This window comes from Pholcus phalangioides, unplaced genomic scaffold (genome assembly GCF_987345545.1).
Source record: "Pholcus phalangioides strain wild (caught in Gottingen) unplaced genomic scaffold, Ppha-v1.0 ptg000015l_1, whole genome shotgun sequence".
In the NCBI taxonomy this organism is placed as follows: Eukaryota; Metazoa; Arthropoda; class Arachnida; order Araneae; family Pholcidae; genus Pholcus; species Pholcus phalangioides.
In genome coordinates, this window is record NW_028301608.1 from 101,151,012 (window position 1) to 101,177,252 (window position 26,241).

At 37.1% G+C, this 26,241-nt stretch overlaps 1 protein-coding gene across 4 annotated transcripts in view; it reads right to left on the reverse strand.

Annotated features, from left to right (window-relative positions):
* LOC149077208 (nephrin-like) overlaps positions 1-26,241 on the reverse strand; it is a 174,484-nt gene that overhangs the window by 39,018 nt on the left and 109,225 nt on the right. For all 4 annotated transcript variants that reach the window (XM_089244957.1, XM_089244955.1, XM_089244953.1 and 1 more), the window contains exons 5-7: positions 21,297-21,593; positions 19,153-19,443; positions 18,764-19,051 (exon numbers count right to left, since the gene is read on the reverse strand). In XM_089244957.1, coding sequence (XP_089101083.1) covers positions 18,764-19,051; positions 19,153-19,443; positions 21,297-21,593 — 876 coding nt within the window. The remainder of the gene's footprint in view (positions 1-18,763; positions 19,052-19,152; positions 19,444-21,296; positions 21,594-26,241) is intronic.

Below are 26,241 nucleotides of genomic sequence, written 5' to 3' on the forward strand. Positions count from 1 at the left end.
CAATAAAAACCCAAAATTATGATAAAATATAAATATACTGCCCATAAAAAATTATGATGATCTTACCTAAGTATGGATAGCCTCTCGATTTAAGCTAACCATACTTAGGATAGCCTAAATCGCGAACTCAATATGTTTATCGTACTTCTTTTTAAATGTGCCAATTGAGTTAGAATTTACAATTTTCTGATTTAAAAAAAAAAAAAAAATTGCGAAATTTACGTATCCCTAACTATTACTACTACTTAACATTCACCTCGTACGCCTTCCTCTACGGAATTTCTAACGAACTAGTACATGCCGGAATGAGGGTGAGTGTACGTGTTGTGGACCAAAGTGAAGATTGTTTCTGTGTAATGCTTGTAATGTGTAGTGCTGCCATCTGCCATCATTTTTTTTCAACTATGTGCGAAGTGTGATTCTTGACTAAATATACAGTTGTAGGCCTGTTTCTCTATCTCTCTAGTGCGGATATCGGCTCGCATTTGCGCTTTGAAGTTGGGAGTCACAGAAAATCAACTTCGGCCGACCACCACTGTGACGATGATTCCATGTACTATAGATTTCACTACAAAAAACTACTTGTTTTAAATACATCAGCATCGTACAGTAAGAAACCGGTACAATGTAATGCTCTTTAAATGTCAATTTGTTTATAAGGTCAGTTTTACAAAGGTCAGATCTTACTGTATAAAACTGTATAAATATCATGTTCGAATTACTTCAAAAGTCACCCACTCATAAAGTTATTTTACTCGGTCTCCAGAACTCTGATTTTATGCACGAGATGTCATCCCTTATCCTCAACAGATGAAAGGGGACCCTCGGATGATTATATATTTAGTTTAAAGTTTTTCTTACCCCATATATTGACATTTACGATCCAGGGTCAAGAATATTTCATCTATGAAATTCTTCATCTTTTTATACCCCCCCCCCCTCCGATTTTGAAAAACTCTCCGAAGGTTCGTTAACAAACATTTTGGCTAATGTATTATATTTTCGTCTGGGGAACAAAACGTTTCAGTTAAAAAAAAATTCGTGATTTTCATGACGCAAAATTGATTACGATATTTATTTAGTATAACGTCATTTCATGAGCTTGATCGGTTATGGAAGTCATGAAATGACCTGATATTTCATCAAGGTCATCAAATATGACGTTAGTTCATGACCTTTATTGTTCGTGGTCATTAAATAACTGAACGCGATTTTTCTTGACTAACGTCATTTGGAGAAAATGACCAAATTTCCACGTCATATTTGACGTCAGTCTCAGCTTCTCTCATACGCGGATGCGTTCGTCTGAAAATAAACATTCATATTTAACATCATCTGACCAAACCCAAGTTAATGCCAAGAGAACTTGAGCCTGAAAATCTATCTTGCAGGCACTTGCACTATTCGCGTTTAAATGGACAGGCAGGGAGGGGTGGGCATTTCTTTGATAATTGATTCTGTGCCAAGAGTTACAGATTTTAAAAATATCAAGTCTTCTGAAGTTCCCCATGTTCAAAATATTCAGGCTCTACAGAATAGGACCTCCGAAGTTCTCGAACAAGCTTAAAACAATGTCAAAATAGGCATTTATGGCAGGAAAAATTAAAAAAAAATGTGTTTACAAAAAGTTCGAAAATATGCACATAACATTCAAATTAACAGAAATGACATAGAGATATTTTCTTTCAAAATTTTAATTTTTTTTAAATTTGGTGGGGGCTCCACCATCGTACGTCTCTGATGCCACCTTTGTTGCAATCCATAAAGAGGCTTTACGTAGAAATATCTGTAACAGATGCTCTAGAGATACCCCCCCCCCTTCTGCTGTGCTCGGGGAAACACACTGGTGATCAGAAACAATAAACATCACTGTTAGTTGTACGCAACATTCCTGAAACAGCACCAGACAAGCTAGCAACAATTTTTTACTGTTACGAAATATTCACGAACGCTGGTCAGAAACATTGTTAGCAGTCCGGTTGGGACTAAATTGACCATCAGCAACAAACCCGTTATCAGCATTCTTCCCTCTCCCTCTCTTTAACATACATAAAAGTGGGGTCTAACGGATTGTCATCAGTTCAAAATAGCTAACATGCATACATCAATATCGGAAGCTTACCGTGACGCCCTTAGGAGCCGCGACGCCTACTTTGAAAATCATTGACTCAAAAATTTATTGTTAGGAAGTACAGATATTTGGAAAGGCTGATGAGCGCATGCAAGGGGTACGTGTGGCATGCGGTTGTTGGAATAGAACAGCGAAGTTCTATGGACTCGGATAGAATTCGAAGTGAGAAAACGTTCGTTTGGAAGGCTGCCTGTAGTTTAGCAGGCATTCTAGTTTATGTTTCTTAGTTCTCAAATTCTCGTTCTTATGAGTTTTTACCCATCTTCCAATCCGGCGAAGAACGAGAGAGATCCGTGCGGCGGGACAATCTGGTGACAGAAGTTCGACGAGCTTTGGTTGAACGTTATCATAAGATTGATAAATGAAGGATAGACAGGTCAGTGTACTGAGGACCATGATACTTTATAAATACACTGTATAATACAGTTGGATTCGCTCATAACAAGGAGCTCACTTTTAGCAGAAATGCTCGTTAAATTCTGTTACTCGCTAAACCTGTTTTCAAGTAAAAAAGAAAAAAAAAATTCGGAAAATAAATGCTTATACGGTAGAAATATCTCTCCCCCCCCCATATCTGATACATGAATGTGTAAATTTAAGAATTTGGGATAAGACGTTTAGATGTATAATCTATCCGTATTACTCTTTCAAAGTTATTTTCCTTAAGTATTTTTAGCAATGTGTTTCAATAGCGGAACATTGGTGTTTCAAGCGAGACATAGATAGCAGAATAGAGATAGCAAAATTAGATCCAACCAGCTGATAAACCAAAAAGAGAAAAAAATTAACATTTATGCCTTTGCTACATCGTTTACTTAGTTTAGCGAATTTGTAAATTGATTTTAAAATTTAACGTTAGGAGTTATGAAGGAGGGGGGACTTCAGAAAATCGTCAAGGTTCATTGAGAATTGTATATCAAGGACATATAAAAACAATATCCGACACTATGACATTATGACATTCAGATAAACTAACAAGCGGCCCCTGAATAGAACGTCGATATAGGACTGGGCGATATTAAAAAGTTTACATCGTGATATATCGTCACAACCTCTCAGGTATAATGATATATCGATATGCTGGACTAAAAAAATTTAAAAGAGTAGGACGGGGTACGTACCCCCTAACACAGCGCCTTATGGGGGAAAAGCCCCTATGGGAATTTTTTTTACTCCTAAAAAAATTAAAAATTAAAATTTTGTTTCATAGCACAATTTCAGTGTCCTATTAGATTGACTCGAGCCAATGCCAAATGACAGAAATGACGTGGTAAGAAAATGAGTTTTTGGCCAAAACAGTTAACTAGCGCAATCACGATACGGGATCGACATTTTCTCGAAAACAATGCTATATTCATGTTTTACTCTATAATGATATACTCCGTTTTTTTTTTTACTTCAGAGATCGCTGTTCTTGTTTTTCAGATATTAGGCCTATGCTTCGCTCAGAACTTGTGAGCCGCGACATATTTTCTCCGAAGGCGAAGTGACACTGACAATTAATCACGAGTGAGACAAGAAACAACAACTATTCCTGATATGAGTTACACTTGTATGCTTTGCCCTGAAGCCCGTGATTCCAGTGCGTAACAAAAACGAAATAATAATAATTACGTCGAGCAAAAAATTACTGAGAGAGGGGAAAAGAAAAACTACCAAAAATACTTGTTATGTGGTACAAGGAGTTATGATGAAATTTATTGAGATGCAATACTGTTTTTCATTGAAGCAATGTGGGAAAAATAGACTGCTGCTACGTCAAACAGTGATTAAGAAAATGTATATGTATTTTTTACGAACATTTCTGCCAAGTCTCATTTGTCTTATTTTGTTGGAGGAGAGGGAAAATGAGGGACAATATGGAAGTCATATATATATTCAATCTCATGTGTGTATACATATATATAGTGTTGCACCTATATTTATATATATAAATAAATACAAAATATATATAGAAAGCGATCAACTGTCGTGTTAAGGGTGCACTAGATGGTTTCAGAATGGATTGCATATAATACACGTATGCACTGAGTGGTGCATTAGGAAATGATATGGTAATGGTGTATGCGCTTAGGCCTATTTAGCAATTTCTGACACCGACAAACCAGACACGACCCAGACTCTGTCCCTCCCGGGCGGGATATAAGCATTTTACCCGTGTGGGTTGGGTCGCGCTGGGGAGGAATTTCTGTCACCAGCACCTATGTGTAACTAATCGGTCTCATCAACTCTCAATATTTACAAAGGATACTGCAGTTTCAGGAAAGTTCTCTCCATTAGATTTTATAACAAAAATATTTAGAGTTGCAGCTGATTCAATCTTTGTCTGTTGTACCTTATTCCAGGACATTTTTATCGAAGTAGCCACTTGAGAGATTATGCATAAGATTTCGAAAGACATTTTGCTGGGACCTATAACTTTTATGCCGTAGTTTCATCGTTTGCTTCTCCGCAAAGTAGATATACTGAAGCAAGTATTGAAGTCCTAACTTGAAAAGTTAATTCCCTCACCATATTGTACAAATCATTATTAAACTCATAATTTTCGACTCACTGCTTGTATGATTTCTGTATGTTCAGACAAAAGGTCTCCACTGTCTTGATTATTTCAAAAAAAAACTTCTCGAATCGATCGATTTTTTCTATCGCTTTGCACGGAGAAATAGCTATTTAGAGAACGTGAATAAATATCATTATTTTATAGCATAGAGAGGAATAAATAACTGGTTAGTAGTTTGGTTGCAAAAATAACATGTTATTTCAAAAACTATGCTCAAATGCATTAGTGAAAAAAATAATAAGTCACCTGCACAAGTATTCAATTGAATTGGATTCAAAAATCATTATTATAGCAATAAACAATGTTCACTAACTGAATGATTTTACATAATTCCCTGAAGTAATGTAGAAGAAGGAGATTTACGAAACGTTTTAACAGAAAATTCGAGTAAACCGAAAAGGTTTTTCCCACCACTCTTCCTCTCCGTGTCCGGAAAATTCACCGCCAGCAATTCACCGACAACAATTCACCGCCGGAAAATTCACCGACCAACAATTCACCGCTAGGAAAATTCACCGACCAACAATTCACCGCCATGCTATTCACCGCTAGGAAAATTCACCGACCAACAATTCACCGCCATGCAATTCACCGCTAGGAAAATTCACCGCTAGGAAAATTCACCGACTAGCAATTCACCGACAACAGTTCAATGCGAGGGAGTGAGCGATTGAGTTACTGAGTGAGTGACTGAGTGACCGAGTGAGTCAGTGATTGAGCGACCGAGAGAGTAAGTGATTGAGTGACCGAGTGATTGATCCAGTGACCGAGTGAGTGAGTGACCCAGTGAGTGACTGAGTGACCGAGTGAGTGACTGAGTGACCGAGTAAGTAAGTGATTGAGTGACCGAGTGAGTGACTGAGTGACCGAGTGAGTCAGTGATTGAGCGACCGAGAGAGTAAGTGATTGAGTGACCGAGTGATTGATCCAGTGACCGAGTGATTGATCCAGTGACCGAGTCAGTGTTTGAGTGACCGAGTGAGTGAGTGACTGAGTGACCGAGTGAGTGACTGAGTGACCGAGTAAGTAAGTGATTGAGTGACCGAGTAAGTAAGTGATTGAGTGACCGAGTAAGTAAGTGATTGAGTGACCCAGTGAGTGACTGAGTGACCGAGTAAGTCAGTGATTGAGTTACCGAGTGAGTGAGTGACCCAGTGAGTGAGTGACTGAGTGACCGAGTAAGTAAGTGATTGAGTGACCGAGTGACCCAGTGAGTGACTGAGTGACGAGTAAGTAAGTGATTGAGTGACCGAGTGAGTAAGTGATTGAGCGGGTGAGTGAGCAATCCAGTAGTGACTGAGTGACCGAGTGAGTATGTGATTGAGCGGGTGAGTGAGTGACCCAGTAGTGACTGAGTGACCGAGTGAGTAAGTGGTTGATCGAGTCAGTGATTGAGCCAGCGAGTAAATTGGTTAGTGAGTGATGGAGTGAGTGAATTGGTAAGTGAGGGAGCGAGTGAATGGTCAGTAAGTGAGTGAGGGAGTGAGTGAATTGGTTAGTTAGTTAGTTTTTAACCCAGTAGTGTCACAAATGATTAAAAAATCCGATTGTTCCGAAAACGTATTTATGATGAAGTGTTGATTTGAAGACACTTGGATCGGGCGTCCTCTTCGTCCTGGTGGTCGTCGCGCTTTGACATCGACATTCGGAACTGCTTTCAAGGAACGCGTAACGATTTACCAACAATTCTATAGAAGGATGGCATCGAGCGTTCCAACAGCAATTATCTGCTCACCACCCAGATATATGGAAGTTCATCGGTGCCATAAAAAGAGAACAGAGTTTGAATGAAGTTCGGATGGAGAAAATTGTAAGTGGACAAAAACCATCACATTGATTAGGAGAAAGAAATACCGGGACTCTGCGCAGAGATTAAAGAATTTAGTTGATAAGTATCATCAAGGATGTGACATTAAAGACTGTTTGAGAGGTATAGCTCATAATGTATCATTTTAATTATGATATCAATATTTGTGAGAAATGAATATTTTTCTCCCGTTTTTTCTTACATTTGCGTGTTATCTGCTTTTCTAGATTAGTAGATTGGAACCCTTTAATTATAAATATGTAAGGAAGGAAATCATGTCGAATATTGTTAAATAAATACTGTATGTTTTGAATGAAAATTTTGTCAGATATTACTAATTAAATATTGTAGGTTTTGATTGAAAATTACCAATTAAATATGTATGTAATGAAAACTGTGTGAAAATTATCTTTCTAAAATACTCCTCTAACATTGCCCAAAAAGAATGTCATTTTTTATATCGTTTTTTGAAGCTGTGGTTCCGTGAGTTTCAGTTTTTGAAAATTTTATTTGTCACCCAAGAGTCCACTTATGTCCACCTTATGTCCAAGAATTGGATGTTTAAAACGAGATAATTTCATACGATTTTTGAACTCACGCATATAATTTTAAACAATATGAGGCTATGGCTTTCTTTTACCCGTTTTGCTGATTGAGAAAATTAAACTTATCTTTATATTCACTTTATTTCATTAATTTGTTTTCCAGCATCAGTAGTAGGACATAATTATATGGCCTCTACAAAACGAACTGCGTCGTAGTGAACTAATATGAGGTGGGGATCATACATAATCACCGGTAAATGTTAGAAAATAACTAAAAGAGCTCTAGAACAATATTCTAAAAGTGAAAGCAATACAGCCAGACTCGGTTATAACGCCGAAATCCCGCGAAATCTTCGATGTCGTTATAACCGAGTTTAACTGTATTTAAAATACTGGTTTTAATAGGTGTGGCATCATCAACAACCAATTTCAATCCACTGCTGGATGTAGGTGCTCTCCTTAGATTTCCCCTCAAACGAAATGCGATATTTTATGAAATTTTCGGAACTTCTATATGGTAATATTGCAACAAAAAATTAAACAAAAAATTCAAGAAAACTTCGACTATAAACGAGTAAAACCGTGACATTTTTCAAAAGGTCTGGATGGAGAAGAAAAAACAGAAAAACCGAACTGTCACGGAAAATACGAGACAAAATGCAGGACATGTGGTCACCGATGCCTAGACTAGATTTTTAAAGATTTGTAAAATCACCCCTACCAATAGCGAGCTCTAAATCCACCCCCGTCTTCAACATATAGGCTTGTGTCATCTGCGAATGAAATTATTTTACCGTTCTACTTAATTTTACATAAATCATTAATATAAACTAGAAATAATTATGACCCAAGGGCCGATCCTTGTGGGACTCTTTTCATTATATTTCAAATGTGCTGATTTTACCATTTATTATGGCAGCTTGTTTCCTATTGTAGTAATATGTTTTAAACCAATATAGTACATTACCTCATTTGCCTGCTGAGAAGTGTTTTTATTTGTTAGAATATTTAAATCAACATAATCGAATGTTCGTTTTAAGTCTAAGACTGTAAGTCAAATGTCAAAATTCAACCCCCCTAATAAAGGGGGGGGGGTTGAAAGGTTATATGGAGTAATCATCACTGAGCCGAAATCCCTGAAGCCATAAATATAAAATTTAGTAAGCATTATATTTTATTACCAGTTGTTATCCGCGGCTTCGCTCTTGTGTGTTTTTGCAATCTCAAAATTACTCTCACCTCATAACCCCGATGGGTGATGAACTTTCAGAAATCCTGTCTTAGTGTGTATGTACATTATAAAATATAATACTAACTAAATTTCATATTTATGGCTTAAGCGACTTCGGCTCAGTGCTGATTGCTCCATATAACTTTTGAAACCCCACTTAGGGGGTTGAATTTGGAAAAATCCCTTCTCAATGAGTCTATATTACAATATTGATCTAATGTCATATTTATAGCTTCAGCTGTTTCGGCTCGGCATGATTTCAACGTTGACCGCCCCCTCCCCTCTTATGACGCCCTTAGGTTGTCGAATATGGAAAAACCATTTCTTAGTGAGTAGTGAGTCTTTACGTCGTGAAAAAAACTATTCACAAAATTTGATATTTACAGCTTCAGCGGTTTTGGCTCGGCGATGATGAATCAGTCAGGACATGGTATTTTATATACAGTACTAGGGGGCTCTGCTCCCCTACCACCTTTGGCGGCCAACCCCCCCACCCCCCCTTTTCTCTTCATAACATATCTTGTTTATTTCGTTTCACTTCATCAGCGTGCTATGGAAAGGGACACGTGAAAGCACCAGCTTACAGAAGAAGCGAATTTTATAATAATAAAGCAACAAAAAACAAATGTGATTCATCAAGTAACCCCAGAAAACTTCCCCATGGGGGGTCCCCAAACTCCAATTCGTTGAATTGTAGTGGGGGTACTGACTATTTATCTCGGGCTACCGATGTCTTGCAAATTTTACAATGTTAAACAACAAAAATCAATGAGATTCATCCAGGGACACCCGAAATGAAACCTGTCAACTTTTCCATGGGGCCCCGACCTGAAGGCTTGTCGGACATACCCCCTGTGAGTGGCCACGAAAATTTTTAATTTTTATCAATTTTAAAACGAATAAATCCAGGGCCCACATCTAGTAACGGGGACCCAATACGCAGATATTTAGTGGGGCACCCAGACACTGGATTTATCTCGGGCTTCCGCTGTTGAAAATTCTACAATGTTAAATGACAGAAAAGAATGAGATTCATCCAGTGCCCCCAAAATGAAACGAGACCCCTGACTCGGAAGCCAATCGGGCATCCCCCGTGAGGGCCACTGCAAATATTCATTTTACCAACGAATAAAATCCAGCAACCCGAATCCGTATCATCTGAATTTTTTCTCATAAAGTCATTATTTAAACTTTCCGCCATATCTTTAGGATATGGCACTTACTCACTCAATAGATCACTCACTCACTAGATCGCTCACTCACTCACGGACTGACTTACTCGCTCATTGAATCAGTAACCCACTCGCTCACTGAATCACTTACTCACTCGGTCATTCAGTCACTCACTGGGTCACTCACTCACTCAGTAACTCAATCGCTCATTCCCTCGCTAACTGACTCGCATCGAACTGTCGTCGGTGAATTGCATATCGGTGAATTGTTGGTCGGTGAATTTTCCTAGTGGTGAATTGCATGGCGGTGAATTGTTGGTCGGTGAATTTTCCTAGCGGTGAATTTTCCTAGCGGTGAATTGCATGGCGGTGAATTGTTGGTCGGTGAATTTTCCTAGTGGTGAATAGCATGGCGGTGAATTGTTAGTCGGTGAATTTTCCTAGCGGTGAATTGCATGGCGGTGAATTGTTGTCGGTGAATTTTCCGGCGGTGAATTGTTGGCGGTGAATTTTCCGTAAACCCTTCCTCTCTGATTCCTCTCATATACATTCATTTATTAGAAGACTTGAAAGCGTATTTCGATATATTAGTTTTGGCGGAAACTCTCAAATGAAATTTGTGACCTTAGGAGTGCAAATGTAAAACAGAATGTTGGAGTTAAGCCTTATCAAGCAGACCATGGTCTAGAGAACTATCTAGAACAATTTTCCTCCGCTGTTCTTTACTATTTATCGTTGAATGGTTAGGGAAGCCCCGTGCTTCAGTGATGTAAAAATGAAGTCTCAATAAAATAACCCCAAGTCTCAATAAAATAATTCCACCCTAAAATTAATGTATGAAAATAACTTTTAGGGCCTTTGAAAATATTTTTTTCCTTCGGGTCATATTGACGTGAACGTAACAAAGATAGAAAACAAAAATTAAGAGAGGAAAAAAAATCCAACAAATACATCAGCCTTATAAAGATGTAGTAGTAACTGATAAAGTGAAAAAAAAATCATAAAGGTTCTTTAACGAACAATTATCTAACAACGAGGCAAACTTCGTTTCGGGCCAAAGAGAAGCAAACAGTGCAGCAGGGTTAACGTGTGGATATTTATGTTTATATGACATATGCCCTGAAAGTGCACAAAACCAACAAATGACACACTAATCGGTCTCACCAACTCTCAATATTCACAAAGAATACTACAGTTTCAGGAAAGTTCTCCATTCGATTTCACCACAAAAGTATTTATAGTTACAGCTAATTCAATCTTTGTCTGTTTGTACCTTATTCCATGATATTTTTATCGAAGCAGCCACTTGATAGAATATTTCAAGAGGCATTTTGCTGAAACCTGTAAATTTTATGTTAGCTATTATATATATTAGCTTTTTTCTTTTGAATGCTTTGAATTTCAGGAAAACACAGGATCATGGATCCAACCAGCACCTCCTAGACATGGACCTTCATCTCTCTCTGGAGGTATCCTAGAGATTATTTTACCTCTTATAGGTGCTGATCCAACGAGCTTGCAGAAACATTCCGTAAACACTTAATATTACGTTGTAATTGTTCGCAGTTGTATAACTACATTGTAAAGAGCCATGTTTTTCTCGCGTTAATAGCATATATAATAACAGTCTAACTTGACAGCATACGCGTGTGGTGGTCGAGCACACCCCATAGAATAGATCCGTACCCTCAATTCCTGTGCGTAATTCTTTGAGTAAGTCAGTTTAAAGTCGTTATCATCAAAGTGTTGTTGGAAAGCACGCGTCAATTTTGTCACAAATTAGTTTCTGTTAAGGAAAACGAATCGGTGTTTGACAACCAATGAACGTTTCCACGTCAATTTGAAAGTACTGTATGTCTGAAAAGATTATCCCAGAACCAATTACTCATCCCTATAAAGACGAAATGCGTTGAAAGGAAATTTTGGTTGCCAAAAAATGTTGCAGACGAAGGAATTTTTCTCGAAGGCAACGATGAAGTGTCAGCCGGCGATAAAGACACTCACTCCAGTTTAGACTATGTGCTACTCAAGAGAACAAAAGAAAAAAAACAACAACGAAGAATGGAAACCAAAGAATAAATTCAAACCAGTGACTACTACCACTATTTAACAGTACATGCACTCCGTACACATTACTCTACGAAATTTATAATGAATCGATCCATACCGCAATGTGAGTTGCATTTTGAGTTGGTTAGTGCACCAACCTGTCGATGAGCATAAGAAAAAGGCTGTCGTTCGGAATCGGCAATAAATCGCAGGTCCCGGTCTAATTAGCCAGCGTGTGTAGAAAATGATCGTGATGCGAGAAAAATTGTCAAAAATTAAGATGGCAAATTCCTGCATTCTTATGTGATGTATACTTGCATTTGAAAGTATACCTATCATGTTGAAAGGCCACCAGATTTCTGAGGAGAATAAACCAGTGACTGAACATCAGAGTTTTTCCAGCACAGTTCTTGAGCATAGGAATACTGCTCATGTGACCCGTTGAGCTTATGAGACAAGTAAGCGCCAGAACAGTCGTGGTTCGTCAAGTCGCATCGACATACGTGTGTTATACGTTATTCTTGAGTGGTTTACTGAAATTTTCATCCATTTGTGCGGCTGTCACGAAATTGCGAGAAAAAACAATGCTCACTAGACCGAGACTAACGTCACACTGAGGACGACCCTATCCTGGTGGGTTGGGAGACTTGTGACGCAGCGATGGTAACCGGTTTGAGCGTGGTGGAGAAAGAAACAAAGGAGAAGCGGGGAAAATATCGATGGGCTGGTTCAAGATGGCAACAACTCAAAATTCCGTGCTTTGAGGTATCAACGTTTTAAAGATTCGGTTTGTGTGAAACTCAATGGAAGTCGCACACATTAAATTGCAGTAAGAAGCGTATAAGCAGAGATTGGAGTTGAGGTGTCGGGGGGGGGGGGGAAAGGTATCCAGAGGCGTTTTCGGCCGTTCTCATGGTGTGCATAGCTCAAAAGTGAATTTTTTTTTAGTCGTCGCCGTCTTGGACTCTCGCCCGTCTATATTAATTATCCCCATACTTAAAGCGAACAGGTAGAACATGTGAAAGCGTTTTTATAGTTTTCTAACTCCATATGCGTACATGTTGAAATCAGTCTTATTACAGCATGGAAGAACTCCAATCATTACAGAAAACCAAAATACTTCAGTTTTACATTCACTCATCGGTAATTTCGATACGATATACGATAGTGCGCAGAGAGCCATACCTACTATGTTACACAACCGTACAACAAGCAGAAAAGAAAGGAATCGATTATCATTCGTAGCATTACGTTAAAAGAGAGCTGAGCTCTTCTACATAAGTCGACATAATTCTGTACCGCATTATACACCTCGTACACGGAAATTGTCCATCATTTATCATTTGAAGCAGAAAGGCAATTTTCAAGCCATTGCTTCCAACTATTCCAGTTCTTTATGTGCTATAAAATATGAACAGATACTGAAAAGCAAGCTTCAAGACAAGAAGAAATTGCAATCTCTCGCTGTAGAAGGTGCTGTTTCCGATGTGTTATCACGAGAGAGTCTTTCATTCAGGAAAAGAAATAGCTAAAAAATTCCGATTTTGGATTTCCCTGCGGAATTATGAATCAAGGTATTCGAATTTTTATTTACGGTGATTCATTGAGACATGGAAGAGGCTTTTATTGCAATGTAACTTCTCCTAACCACGTCGTTTGCTGAACATAGCCATTCTTATTCGTCCAAAATAGGTTTTGTATTCCTTGCCAGCCAAGGTGCTGAAATAACAATATTTACAATATTACGTATGTCCGAAGAAGCCTAACCAAATGCCATAGTATATGTGATTTCGGTGTTCGATCGAAGGTCCATTGTTATGACGATAACCTTATCAATGCAAACTAGGACAGCGCATAAGTGAGAGCTTCGCAAATACAGTCGACATATCGAAGTGGACATAGAATCGTGCCATATTGCGGCTTTGCTTGCCATCAATTGCTCGTCTTCATACGCCAAAACTAATTCATGCACTATTCATACTAAACACTATGGCTGCGAGCGATGTCATTTTAACTGTTCTCAGGATGGTGTGTTATGTGTGTATGTGTGCGAATATCGACCCTGGACACCAGATGTGTTTGTGAAGGAATCAAATTCCATAACGACCGGCCATTATTGTTTAATCCGGCCTTAGGAAAACAGTATCGAATCTAATCTATATATTTGATTGAGTTGTATAATCGACTAGTCACACACATTATTTGAGCTAAGCTTCGTAGAAAATTGATTGAAAATTCATGAAATCATGAGTTTTAAGTACACAAAAAAGTGGAAAGTCTCGAGGCTTGTAAAAGAATAGGAAAGAAAAACGTATGTGTTATTGGTTTTTCAGTTTTTCCTGCTTTTTTTTCGTAGAAAAAGGGAGAAGAAAAGGAAAAAGAAACAACATTAGGCTGCGGTTCACCACTTCCAATGTATACCTATGAAGTAAGGATTTGTTAATCGAAAATCAAATCAGCAAGAAGTTTAAAACCATTTAACGCATCGGCAAGCATTGAAATGATTTGATTTTATTCTCTTCTTTGGAGAAGAAGTGAACACATTAAATCTCATTTAACGTAACCTCAAAATCGATTTTTTTTTTCAGATAGATTCAAAAAATAAAATAAGTTATTGATTTGGAAAATATTTTTTTCTCATTTCTGATGATTTCGCACATTCGACGGTCGGTATTGAATTTACGTTTAAAATGAATATATGCCTTGGGTTATAGAAGATTTTGTTTTCATATAAATTGTTGTATATACAGCGTGTCCTGTAAGAGTCTTTATCCCATCAATTGTCCGTCGTAGAGGTATGATAACGATTTGAAAAAAATGCTTAACAGACATTCAGAAATTATCCTGTACCAGTTTTGAGAGCGAAAATAGTGTTTCAAAAAATTAAAATTAAAATCTTAATTTTTAAACATTTCCCTGTGCCCTCACTTGCAATGAGAATGTTGTTGCCCTGTCTCATCTAAGAGCAACGGAAAAAATACATGTTTCTAAGTGTAGTATTCGCTGAGGTATTTTAATTAACACATTTTAGAAAAATTGGGAAAGGGCAGCATAAATGACGGAAAGGGTCGTTGACCGTTAGTTTTTCCTGTTATTTCATAACTTTTCTCAGATTTTTGAATTCAAATATGTTAGCGAATATTGCGCTTGACAACATGATTTTTTTGATGGTATCAGGCGAGATAGGGCAACGACTTTTTAATCGGATGTTAGAGCTAGAGGAGCTAGGCAAAAATTCCGATTTTTTTTATTTTGTTACACACTGCATATTCACTCTCCAAACTGGTACAGGGTAATTTTTGAACGGATTTGATGGGTTTTTTTTTTTTAATTGGAATCATACCTGTACGACGGATGGGCCGTGATAGCACTTACAGGACAATTACTGAACTTGTTTATGGAGTCAGATGTATATTAATAGTACAATATCGATAACTATATATATATATATATATATATATATATATATTATTTATTAACATTATTTTTATTAGAATACATCTGAAAGACAAATTTTTACAACAGCTATCTACTAGGTACATCTTTAGATCGGATAAATGCACCCATGCATAGTTTTAATAATTTAATTTAGTTCAGGAATTGACTGACGCAGTACACAGAAAGTTAATATTACATATTTTTTAACAAAACATTGTTATGGATGCCTTTTGTTTGTTTGAATGTTTATTAAAATGACAAGGATTAAGAAAGTAAGTGAAGTTAAGATATAAATGAGTATGGATAATGTTATTATTTTCAACTCATGGACAGGTGATTCAGAATTTACTTTCAAATTCTATGTGGAGGTAGAGAATAAGAAAAGAGCGCTACTTCACGTGGAAACTTGGTCGTAATCGTAGGCCGATGGGGAAGGGTACAATTTTTTTACTACACGGGGAAGGGTATCACCATTCCCCGTGTAGTAAAAAAATTGTATTTTTGGCATAATCGGAGGGCGAAGGTTGACATTAGCCCCTTTCGTTCGAGGATCCCGCATTTGTTTATGGGACGTTTTCTTTTCTCCTGTCGCGAGCACTGCTTGTACTCACAATCAAAGGAAGAGCGCCCCTACGCTAAGTTCAACATACGAATGCGTGAAATGGCGATGATTTCAATCCTTGAATGCACAATTCCTCAAAAATATTTAATTGGAATGTTGATATATAAAGTGCTCGCGAGCACGAAATCAAACACAAGCATCGAGAAGTCTGGGTACTTCAGGGAGCACCGTGATGCTCGCAAGCAACGGGTTGAAGATGCCTGGTTTATGGCTTAAACGTCATGAAGAAATAGGGTCATAAGGCGAACAAATGGATGCAGAACGGTTGCGATGATTTTCTAGAATCTTGGAGTGTCAATGCATTGACTGATGAACATTCCGGTGGCAACTGATAATCGTGCTTTATGATCTATGTTACTGTCAACAGAAGTCTGGTAAGCAAGGTTATTCATCACCCCTTTCTTCCTCCACACACACATAGAAAGTAATCGATTGGAGATAAATCTGAGGATTTAAACACGAAAGTTGTCGCTACATAGCTCCCTCTGCTACGTCATGCGTACGTTTACGACAATACTTCCCTTTTCGGAACCATGTTATATTTTTCTATACCCTACTCTTTCACCAAATTTGAACTATCAGTTCTGCATCGCCCTGTAGATCATTGGCCATATAATGAAGCTATAAAACAAAAATTGTTTCACGTTAAATGAAAACCTATCCCGCAGTATCAGAAGAACTTTTTTAACTATTGCATGCAATAAACTTTCTGCTTAGGTTAGATATTCAATCCGCAGGGCTGCTCAGAAGCGTTTGCGAGATGTCCTCTACCATGTCTCCATAGATCGCATCACAGGTATGTTAGGTACAAAATTAACCAGCCATCTAAATATCCAAGCGTGATACGTGGCCCAAATTTAAAAGCATTTCCGTGTTGGGAATTTGATGAGAGGGAATGTGGGTGTGTGACCCAGGTATTTTAACAAATAGAGCTACCTATGAGTGAATAATCCTTCACCTGACATAACCTGAGAAAGAGCAAACTATATTTTCTTTTCAAGACAAATAAAAAGAAAACCCACGAATTTCTTGACGTGTTTTCGCACACTATGGGTGTCATGTTCAGAAGATTAGTGTAACCACTAACACGCTGACCGAGGATCCCACTTGGGTTGGTTATATTATATCCCAGTTGCTCAGCGGAAAAACATACGGCTGTTAAAACTAAAACGTAGTAGTTAGAATGAAGCTAGGTCCCCGCACGCATGGCTGAAGCAAAGTTCTGATTGGTTGCTGGCGAAGTCCAGCTAATTTATTCTCAAATTCGAATAGTCAATCAAATACAGCACCACAACGTTTGACTTTGACAGAGGTATTGTTTCCGCTGACCAACCTAGAGTATAGATTTGGTAACCAATCAAGTGAGATCCTCGGTTAGCGTCATAGTGGTTATATTTATTCACTTAAGACGGCACCCATTGTGCGTCGAAACACGTTCTGAATTCCGTGATTTCTCCATTTATTTGCCTTTTCCGTTGGTTCGTTCCTTCTGAGACGAGAGCTTACGCCTTGTAATTAATGTTTGTCTGAATAAAACAGAATTCGAACCCAGTAAGAGACCCATTGTTCTGTATTCAACATCCATTAATAACAATTTACATAATATCTGGCACCTGGGCTTTTCACAAACTGGAGGATGCAATATTCTTTTTTTCGTGTCTGAATATGATAGATCCGAAGCCGAAAGTGGGTCCATTTCGTGCCAAAGTAATTCATTAAGTTCTCGGAATATAATATATCTGCAGAAAAATTTGTAAATGTGTTTCTGTTTCTCAATATAATGATGATATTCAAAATATCATTCTGTTGCCTTTTCAAGTAGTACTTTTGCCACACTATGTGGTGCATCCAGCTTTCCTTTAATGATCATGCTCGCTTAAATAACAACTTAGAAACAATTTGTACCGGATATTCACTGTAAACTGCATCGATCCTTCTGAGAAATCTGCAAAATATAGTCTTCGTTAACTAAACTGAAAATTCCAGTTTGTGCCAACTCACTTTCTATCATATGCGTGATAAAAAATTCACGATGGAACTTTCCGTGATACTTTCGTGCGCCTGAGCTGCGCGAAAAGGCGTAATTGGTAGTTCCTACGCAATTTCCAAACAGTATAAATATTTCTGGGAGAGGTCTGTGTAACTATTCAATATTTGATATTTTCTGAAACTGCTTTCCCTTAGCTATGGTTCTCCCATTGACTTTTTTAGTGAGATGAAATAGATTATTCATATAAGAAAATATTCGTGGGGTATTGAATAATGTTTCAGTATTTATTCCCAGCAATGAATTTCAGAAAGTGTCGTAAATGAAATTGATAAACATGAATTTTTAATGAATCTAGCATCGTGTATAAGTACGGCCTTTTAATATTTCATTGATTGCTAGTATCGGTTTATACTGATGTTATTTAAAGTCTGGAAAATTTTCTATCTTTATCGATATTCCAGAAAGTTATTCGAGAAACTGCGGTTTAAAGCTAATATTTGGGTTGAAGATGGCCGAATATTAGTATTCTGTAAATATTTATACAAAGTATACTGTTGAATGGAAGTATCCATGAATAAAGATTTTTTCTTCTAATGCATCTTATATGAGTTCTTATACAAGACGAATATCCCAATTCCCAAAAGCTGGAAAGTAAAAACGACATAAGCCTAAGATGAGATTTTCTTGAGGAAGACGCCTACTGAAGATTTGGGAGTCTCTTCCATAAATAATAATTAAGCTACATTCTTATGAACGTAAATTCCATGGTAATTAATAGCATACAGAAAATATATGACAAATATTTACTACGCTTCTGAGTATTCATGAATATGTACCATCAAAAATAATTTCGTTGGAAAAACATTTTCTGAAACAAAAAAGATCTTAATAAGGAAAGATAATTGTAGTACTTACCAATGCCAATATATGTCTTTGGTGTCTTAGCCTGAAACTCTGAAACTTTCAATGCAATTTGTATATCAATCTACTGTATATTAAAATGGTTTTTTTTCATTACCAAAAAATGTTATTTCTCATAATATATGGTTACAATTATATTTTACCCCGCCTGAAAACTACATGTTTCGTCTCAAACAAAATTTTGGTGATCACTGAGCTAAATAATTTCATGATTTCAAAACTAACGGAAGATTAAGAAGAACAGGAGGGAAAAAAATATCGGATAGTACGATTTAGTTTTCAACTAATTTTACTTACCGACTGGTACGACACGGTATACGCATGGTTCTTTCTGTCTTCCGATGTTGTTGGATCCCCGGCACAAAAGTACGCCGTATCCCAGCATGGTACGTGGGGTGTACGATACCGTGCTCACTAAAGCGTCGTAACTGAAATCTCGCACGTCCAAGCTCTCTACCGTGTTGTTGAGTGACCAGTGGAACCGAATGTCCTGTGGATCAGCTTCCAGTTCGCATGTTATATTGATTGTCTCGTACTTCGCAACTCCGAAAACTGAACCTGGTGGTGACTTGCATACTGGTGCAACTGGAATAAATGTAAAGTAATAAGTCTTAGATAATGTTGACTGCCCAACCCGATATCTATAAGTGAAGACTTATACACATTTTACATAAAATTTTACTTACATTGTACTTCTAGTTGTACTTCTTCACTTCTACCTTCGCCTTCCGAATTAGAAGCTACACATTGGTACTTTCCTCTGTGTTCTTTTTGCACTCGTTGCAACACTAGGGACTGGTTGCTGACGATGATGCCAGCCGATGTATTACTGTATAAGACCCTGTCCTCGAATCGCCAGCTAACATCCGTGACCCAAGGGTTGGCCCGGATATTACAGTCGAAATATACGTCACTTCCTTCTTTGATGGCCGTATGTTGTATACTTGCGCCCAGTGCCAATCGTAACTCGGGAACATCTGTAGAGAGCATTTTATTGTATCAAATATAGAGGAATTGGAAGAGAAAAATTCGTTTTCATGAACTATTTCAGTAAGGTCTCAGCGTGTGCTAGTATATATCAGATTACATTCCTTTCAAAGGGGAATCGTCATGTCAACCAACACACTTGTTCGCACGTATCCATTGTCGTAATTTTCGAGTTATCTCGAACGTTATCTGCATCGTGCTGTTGAGACACACGCGTCATTTTGGGCAGAATTGTTTCTCTTTCTGTTATAATGGGAATACATTGGTGTCTGAAAACCCAGTGCACGTATAGCATGGTTTATAGAATGTGTCTTAAAATATTCTCTAAGAAATAATTACTGGTCTCTATTGAGATGAAACTTGGTGGTGAAAGTAAATTTTTGCTACCAGAAATGACATGGATAAAGAAGTTCTTGAAGACAAAACGATAAAGTGAGTGCTAAAGTAAATTTCAGATACCATGACACCGACTTAAATTTTACAACGTGACACAGCAAAAGTGAAGAGGGAACATTTTAAGTGAAAAAAAGTACTTAAGAAGTCAGGATAAGTTTAAGTAGATGTTTATTTGAGTGGAAAATAATAATTTCACTGTAATTTAATGATATCAGTGACATAAAAATCCGAATCTGACGGACATAATTGAAATCCAACATGAATTGTTTCATCTATCTGTGTGTGCATATATATATATATATAGATATATAGATGCACATATCGTGGTTCGTTCGAGTGACCTGAAAATGTGCCACGGGCCGCTAAATGCCCTGGAATTGTGTCACGGGTCAATTAACCGATCTTTAAAAATATGCCGCTTAGTTCATTTTTCAAAATTAGGTATCAGGTGGCGGGCCTCATCAAATAACCCCGAGAGCCACATTGGTTCCGTGGGCGATGGTTTTAATATATATATTTCTTAGAGAAGGGTGGGTCGCAATAAACTTCTTAAAAAGAAAATGTGAGTTCTTAACCTTAAAATAGCGTTGAAGTTAACATAAATTGATTATAGTAACATGTGAAGGTATTTTCTTCCGAAATTTATTTACTTTTAAATAATTTTTTCCATCAAAAAATATATATTTTTGATCGTCTGTTAGGGGACGGACGAAACACACCTATGCCCCCCCCCCACCCACCTGCGTACGTCTCTGATCCCGACAACATGCGTTAGGAAGTAGGAGGCAGAACTGACAAAATTTTGCTAACGGGTAGGGGGATGTCGAAAATAGCTAAAAAAATTGCTGGCGCAATACTGGAACGGCCTTAGCTTATAAATGATTCACGAAAAATATTGCTCCTAAACTCTGATGCGAAATTTAATGATGGTTGATGTGTGAAAAAGAAATTATCTAGGTGGTGCGATATTATTATTATTTTTTTTATTTTTATATATGGGTTCATATTTTTAAACTATGTATGAGCTGATTATAACTATAATTATAAATATAGTATAAATGAAAATATAGGAGCAGCTATCATATTCTTATACAGTAGACATTCGTTATAACGAATACCACAATTAAACGTTATACCCCATGCTATAGCGCCCGTTCCATTACTACGACCAGTAGGATAACTCACAAATATTTTCGTAGAACTACTACCATATATGTTTTACTTTGTATATAATGACCCTCCCAATATAACGTCCGTTTTCATCGAGGCGAAGGGGGTTATTATTTCGAGTGCCGACTGTATTTTGAATAACTATATTCGTACAGCTTATGAAAATTCAATGGCATGCATGCGATTCTAAAGCGTGTTATGTGTTTTGTAGAATTTACAGTGCTTTTAAGATTGAAACTACATGAATGAGAATGAATGAGAAATGAATCACACTCACAATGCACAGTAATAACACGGGAGTCTTCCATGAGACTATTGGGTAAGGACGGGTTCTCGGTTGTGCAAATGATCTTCTTGCCGTTGTCTTCATCGTTCGGAATGAAAGCCAACGTGGTGAGCGTGAGGTTGCCATTGTCGGATATCACTTCGTGCCCGGTCTGTATCTTTTCATCTCCCTTCCACCACGTCATCAATGCACCGGGTCTGGAGCCGGTCGATTCGCATTCGAGCATCACTTTCTTGCCTGCTGACAGGGGGCGGTTGGATGTGATGATTCGGACGTCGAGTGGCTTCACTGATAAATGCGAAACAACAGAAAACACCATTAATATTCCATTTTCGATCTAAAGCTTATAACTCCATGCGAAAAATAGCAATCCATCATGATGGATAATGCAGTTAAACCTCGTTAAGGGGTCACTCTTGGGAAAGCAAAAATATGACGGGAAACGGGGATGCCCATGATATCGCAATTCTTCCTCTCCCTATTGATGAATTCATGCACGTAAAACAAACCGATCGTTAATAAAATGAGTTCAACCTACGAAATTTATCGATTCAATGTGATTTTATCAATTCATAATATTTATCTAAACTTTTCCTTCATCCACGATCAAAAAATTTCGCACACGAAATCCTAAGATAAAGTCGATTCGGCTGCAGTAGATATTTTTCATTGTTTTTATGCTAGAAAACCGTTACAACAACAGTAACAAAATAATAGTTCAAGACCATCATAATTTATTGAAAGAAATGAAATTTTAATTTATTAGACCAGTAATAATTAAAATTACAATTATAACAACTATTCAAGTGTGCCGTACGGATGAGACCAAAACTAAAAATATATTCAATTTCTTAATAGCCATACATGAATGTATCCAAATTATCGGTTAATTATGAGTTATTGGTGACTGGCTATTAAAGTCAAATAGTGGGGCCCCCGTTAACGGAGTGCGGACGTATAAAGTACAGTGCCGTAACTACACAGGTGCACCCGTACATGACCCAATTCGAAGAGGGCCCAGAAGGGGCCTAAATGCAAAATGTTGACAGGGCGCAAGGAATGGCTAGTTACTGCTAAAGTGCATAGGTAGCCCTAGTGATAATGAGATTTGATGATTTTTGAGATTCACTGCATATACGGGTAGGCAGGTACTTGGTGCTAGGTAGGGGCACGTAATAATTTTGCCATGGGTTACTTTGATACTCTTAAGACGGTCATACAATCTATTTTTTTTATAGACGGGTCTCCAACCGAGAACTGTAGAGTAAAGGTAGTTTCTTCCCTTCGAAATCGTGCTTGCCGCCTTGGCTCAGTGGATTGGGCGTGGTCTCGGAGATATCGCGTGAGTATTGTGTACTGCTGAAACATTTTTTTAGTAGACGACAACAACGCACGAAACGTGCTGAATTGATGTGTCTTTCTTTCACATTTTAGTTGTTAATTTTGCTGTAAGTCAAGTGATCGGTCTCTCGTTCATGGTGTTATTTTAGTGTCACAGACATGCATGTGTGGTATTTTTATGATCTATAAGCTAAGAAATGCATTAAATTCAAGAAACAGTTTGTAAGTAATAATTGATTTTGATATTTGTAAAATGTATTTGCTAATGACACATTTGATATTAGAATTATTATTTTATATTTGCTTCCCAAGTTTTTATGTTGTAGTTGGTAATAACGAAGGCCAAGGCTTCTATAAAAGCTACGCCTAATTCGTATGAAAACAAAAATATAATAAAAATGTATTAAAAAGTTCAAAGATAATTGAAATTATTTGTCTCGAGTTGGCTTTCAATCAACTCCATAAGAGTTAGCTAACGTAGTTACGTACGGGTTCAACTGAAATGGGTGCGAGAAAAATAATTTTAGTGGAGGTTACCCCATAAGCAAATGGAAAATTTCTTACTTTAAATGGTAAAATGGTTGAACGAAGCAAGTCAATATATATACAGTTACAAATGACAGTAATCGAAGAGATAATTTCGGACAGAATTCAGAAAATCGGTAGCGAACACCAACTGCAAACTATCGTAATTAACAAGCTGACAAAGCAGGCGCACTCTGTTCTATTTGAGCAATGTCGTCGCCTTGTACCGACTCCGTCATGAAACAGCCCTTATTTATAATAAGATTTCCTGCGTCAAGCGCAGAAAACACTTTCCTTCATACCTTACCAATGGGCTCAAAGTCAATCAGGCTCCCTTATGTGGAGCCCATGCTTTATTGAATGGCAGGGAAACCACCGATAGTTCAGTACCGAGTTCATCTTGCGCATTAGATGGAAAGTTTTTGATTTCCATGGGAATTTATGAAATTTTCATAAAACTTATCCCTTAAACGGAGTGTGGAGACGCATTATTAATGTTTTATATCATAGAAATGTCATTAAACACAATCGGGAATGTAAAAAAAAAAATTAACCGATAAATGGAGTGATGCCTTATCCGGATGACCTACTAACGTGTTCAACTGTATATTGAAACAAAAGTAATTATTTCTACCGATAATAGCAGACCTGACTCACTAAATATAGATCAACTATAAAAATTTGAACTCAATATAGAAAGGGGGTGTGTGGAAATTTGTAGGAGATAGCTCGAAAATCAAGCGTCGTCGGCTCGTATTACTTGTATGTGAGATGCATTGAAGTGTATAAAAAATATATGGGACTTCCAAATAGTCTAGAACGAATTTCCTCTTTCCACCTCTGTTTATAGCGCGAGTCCTGTCCCCTTACATTTTTACAAGGAATAAAATTTTTCAACATGGGACATTTGGTACAGGCTATCTAGTATAAGGCATCGTGGGGGAGGTTCGTTTTGAAATGTCTGTAGTTTATGAGATATAACTTAAGAAAAAAAGGTTCAAGATCACACACGCAATGGAAAATGCTTCGTCGGACTGTTTTTCTTTTTTTACGATCGCATAAAACTTAGTATATACTTTTTGCTATGGGTTTGTTTAGGACCTTGTCAGAGAACTTTCGGTTTTTATTTCTTTTTTCACTCTGACAGTTCGCTGAGTTTTTCTTGTCCCTCATCTCAGGTCAGTCCAATGGTCACCAATCGACTTATTTCGTTTGATGTGATATGTGGAAAATGGACCCTCGTTCGGGGACAAGCGTTTTCGTTGCTTGCACAAATATTACAAATATACTTAATTGAAGCTTTGCGAGGGAAAAAATGATTCTGTATGCGTCCAAGTAATTTTATTGATTTATATTGGTTTCGTTCATCTTCATACACCGGCATGTCAGTTTCTATCGAATGGACGTAGTCGTAGTATTCGCATTTTAGACGCTTGCGTTATAAATTATTTTAAACTATTATATATTATTCGTCTCATTACAGGTAGTGAGCAGATTATGGAATAGGGAAATACGCAAAATTATGGAAATTATGGGACATACGGGGTTTTCTCTGCCATCAAGTAATGGTCACCAAGTGAAACAATGATAAATTACTTCAGAATGGCTTCATGATGTTCTGCAGTGCAATTCGCTCGGTTGTTACCATCATCACGGCTGCCATATAAGAAGATTTGTTTTTCCCTTCTTAGAAACTTACTTGACCAAAATTTCGAAAAGCATTTATCAATTATTGAAAGAGTGGCTAAAAATGAAAGTAAGCAAATGTACGTCACAAGTGCTGCATTATTTTATTGTGCTGTATTCATTTTTTTAGCTAATGGCTTCCCCCGGTTAAGACGGATTTCTTTTTTCAGATGGTGTGTCGGGTTATACAGTGTAGAATCATATTTGTATCGTCTGAGTTGGGCTACAATATCTCTTCAAGAAGAAAAGTTTTGAGAGACAAAGCAGATGAGATCCGGGAATAATGCGTGTCCTGTTGTTTGTCGGGTCACCTTGTCTTTTCTGGAGCAGAGAAAGAAGATTGCATTTGTAACTTTTGTAAATTGACCATGCACCACAGAAATCACAAATTTAAAAAAACAAAACAAAAAACGATCAAATTTTCATTTTTCATTGTCTCAGACTCATTACATCTTGTTTTTAATCAACTTTAGTCAGTTTTCTTCATTTTGAACTCCCTATTCCATATTTCCCGACTATGCGATATCATCCTCCATATATATATTTTTTTATAAATACCTTGTTTCTCGGACATTATATTTCTATTTAAATATTATACACTTTTGACAAACTGCGAGAATTTGATTTTTATAAAAACACAGGTTTCAGATTTTTATCATATCTTAAATTGGAGTAATTAAAAAAAAATTTAAAATTGTACTTCATAAATTCCCGCACTATCAATATCATGTAATTTGATACGATGAAGCAATTGACTGATCGACATCACTTACATGGAACATTTTCCTCAAGGAAATTTATGATTCTTATCTACGATTGGTATTCGATGCCAATGTACTAAAATAAGTCGAGAAAATTTATAATTATTATATAAAATAGCCCCATGTGAGTTCAAGATGTGAAATAATGAAATTTTTTTGAAACAGCATAATTTCCTGAGTGTTATCAGTAAATGCGAATTTCTCTACTTTGGGGAAAAATATATCGACGTGTTATGTGTAATCCGCATATTTAAATTCCATTTACAAATAATTAAATCACGAAAAATCGGAAAGGCTGTTGGTTCTGGTAACGTTTTTTTCTAGAAAAGAGTTTAGTCGTTTTATTCTTACTCGCATAAATTGCGGTAAATGTGATATTATGCATACTTACCAATGCTCTAGCAAAGTGTAATGAATTTACCTCATTTACCGTCAAATATGCATAATACCCAAGCGCCACTGGTAAATTTTATAATCACTAAAAATATATATTACCTTTACTGGCAATTATTCATAATTACCAAGTGTCATTGGTAAAGTTGGGAAATTCTTGAAATTTATCGTCTTTATCATATTATGCAATAATTTTCTAATGTAATTGGTGCATTCGATAAATACGAAAA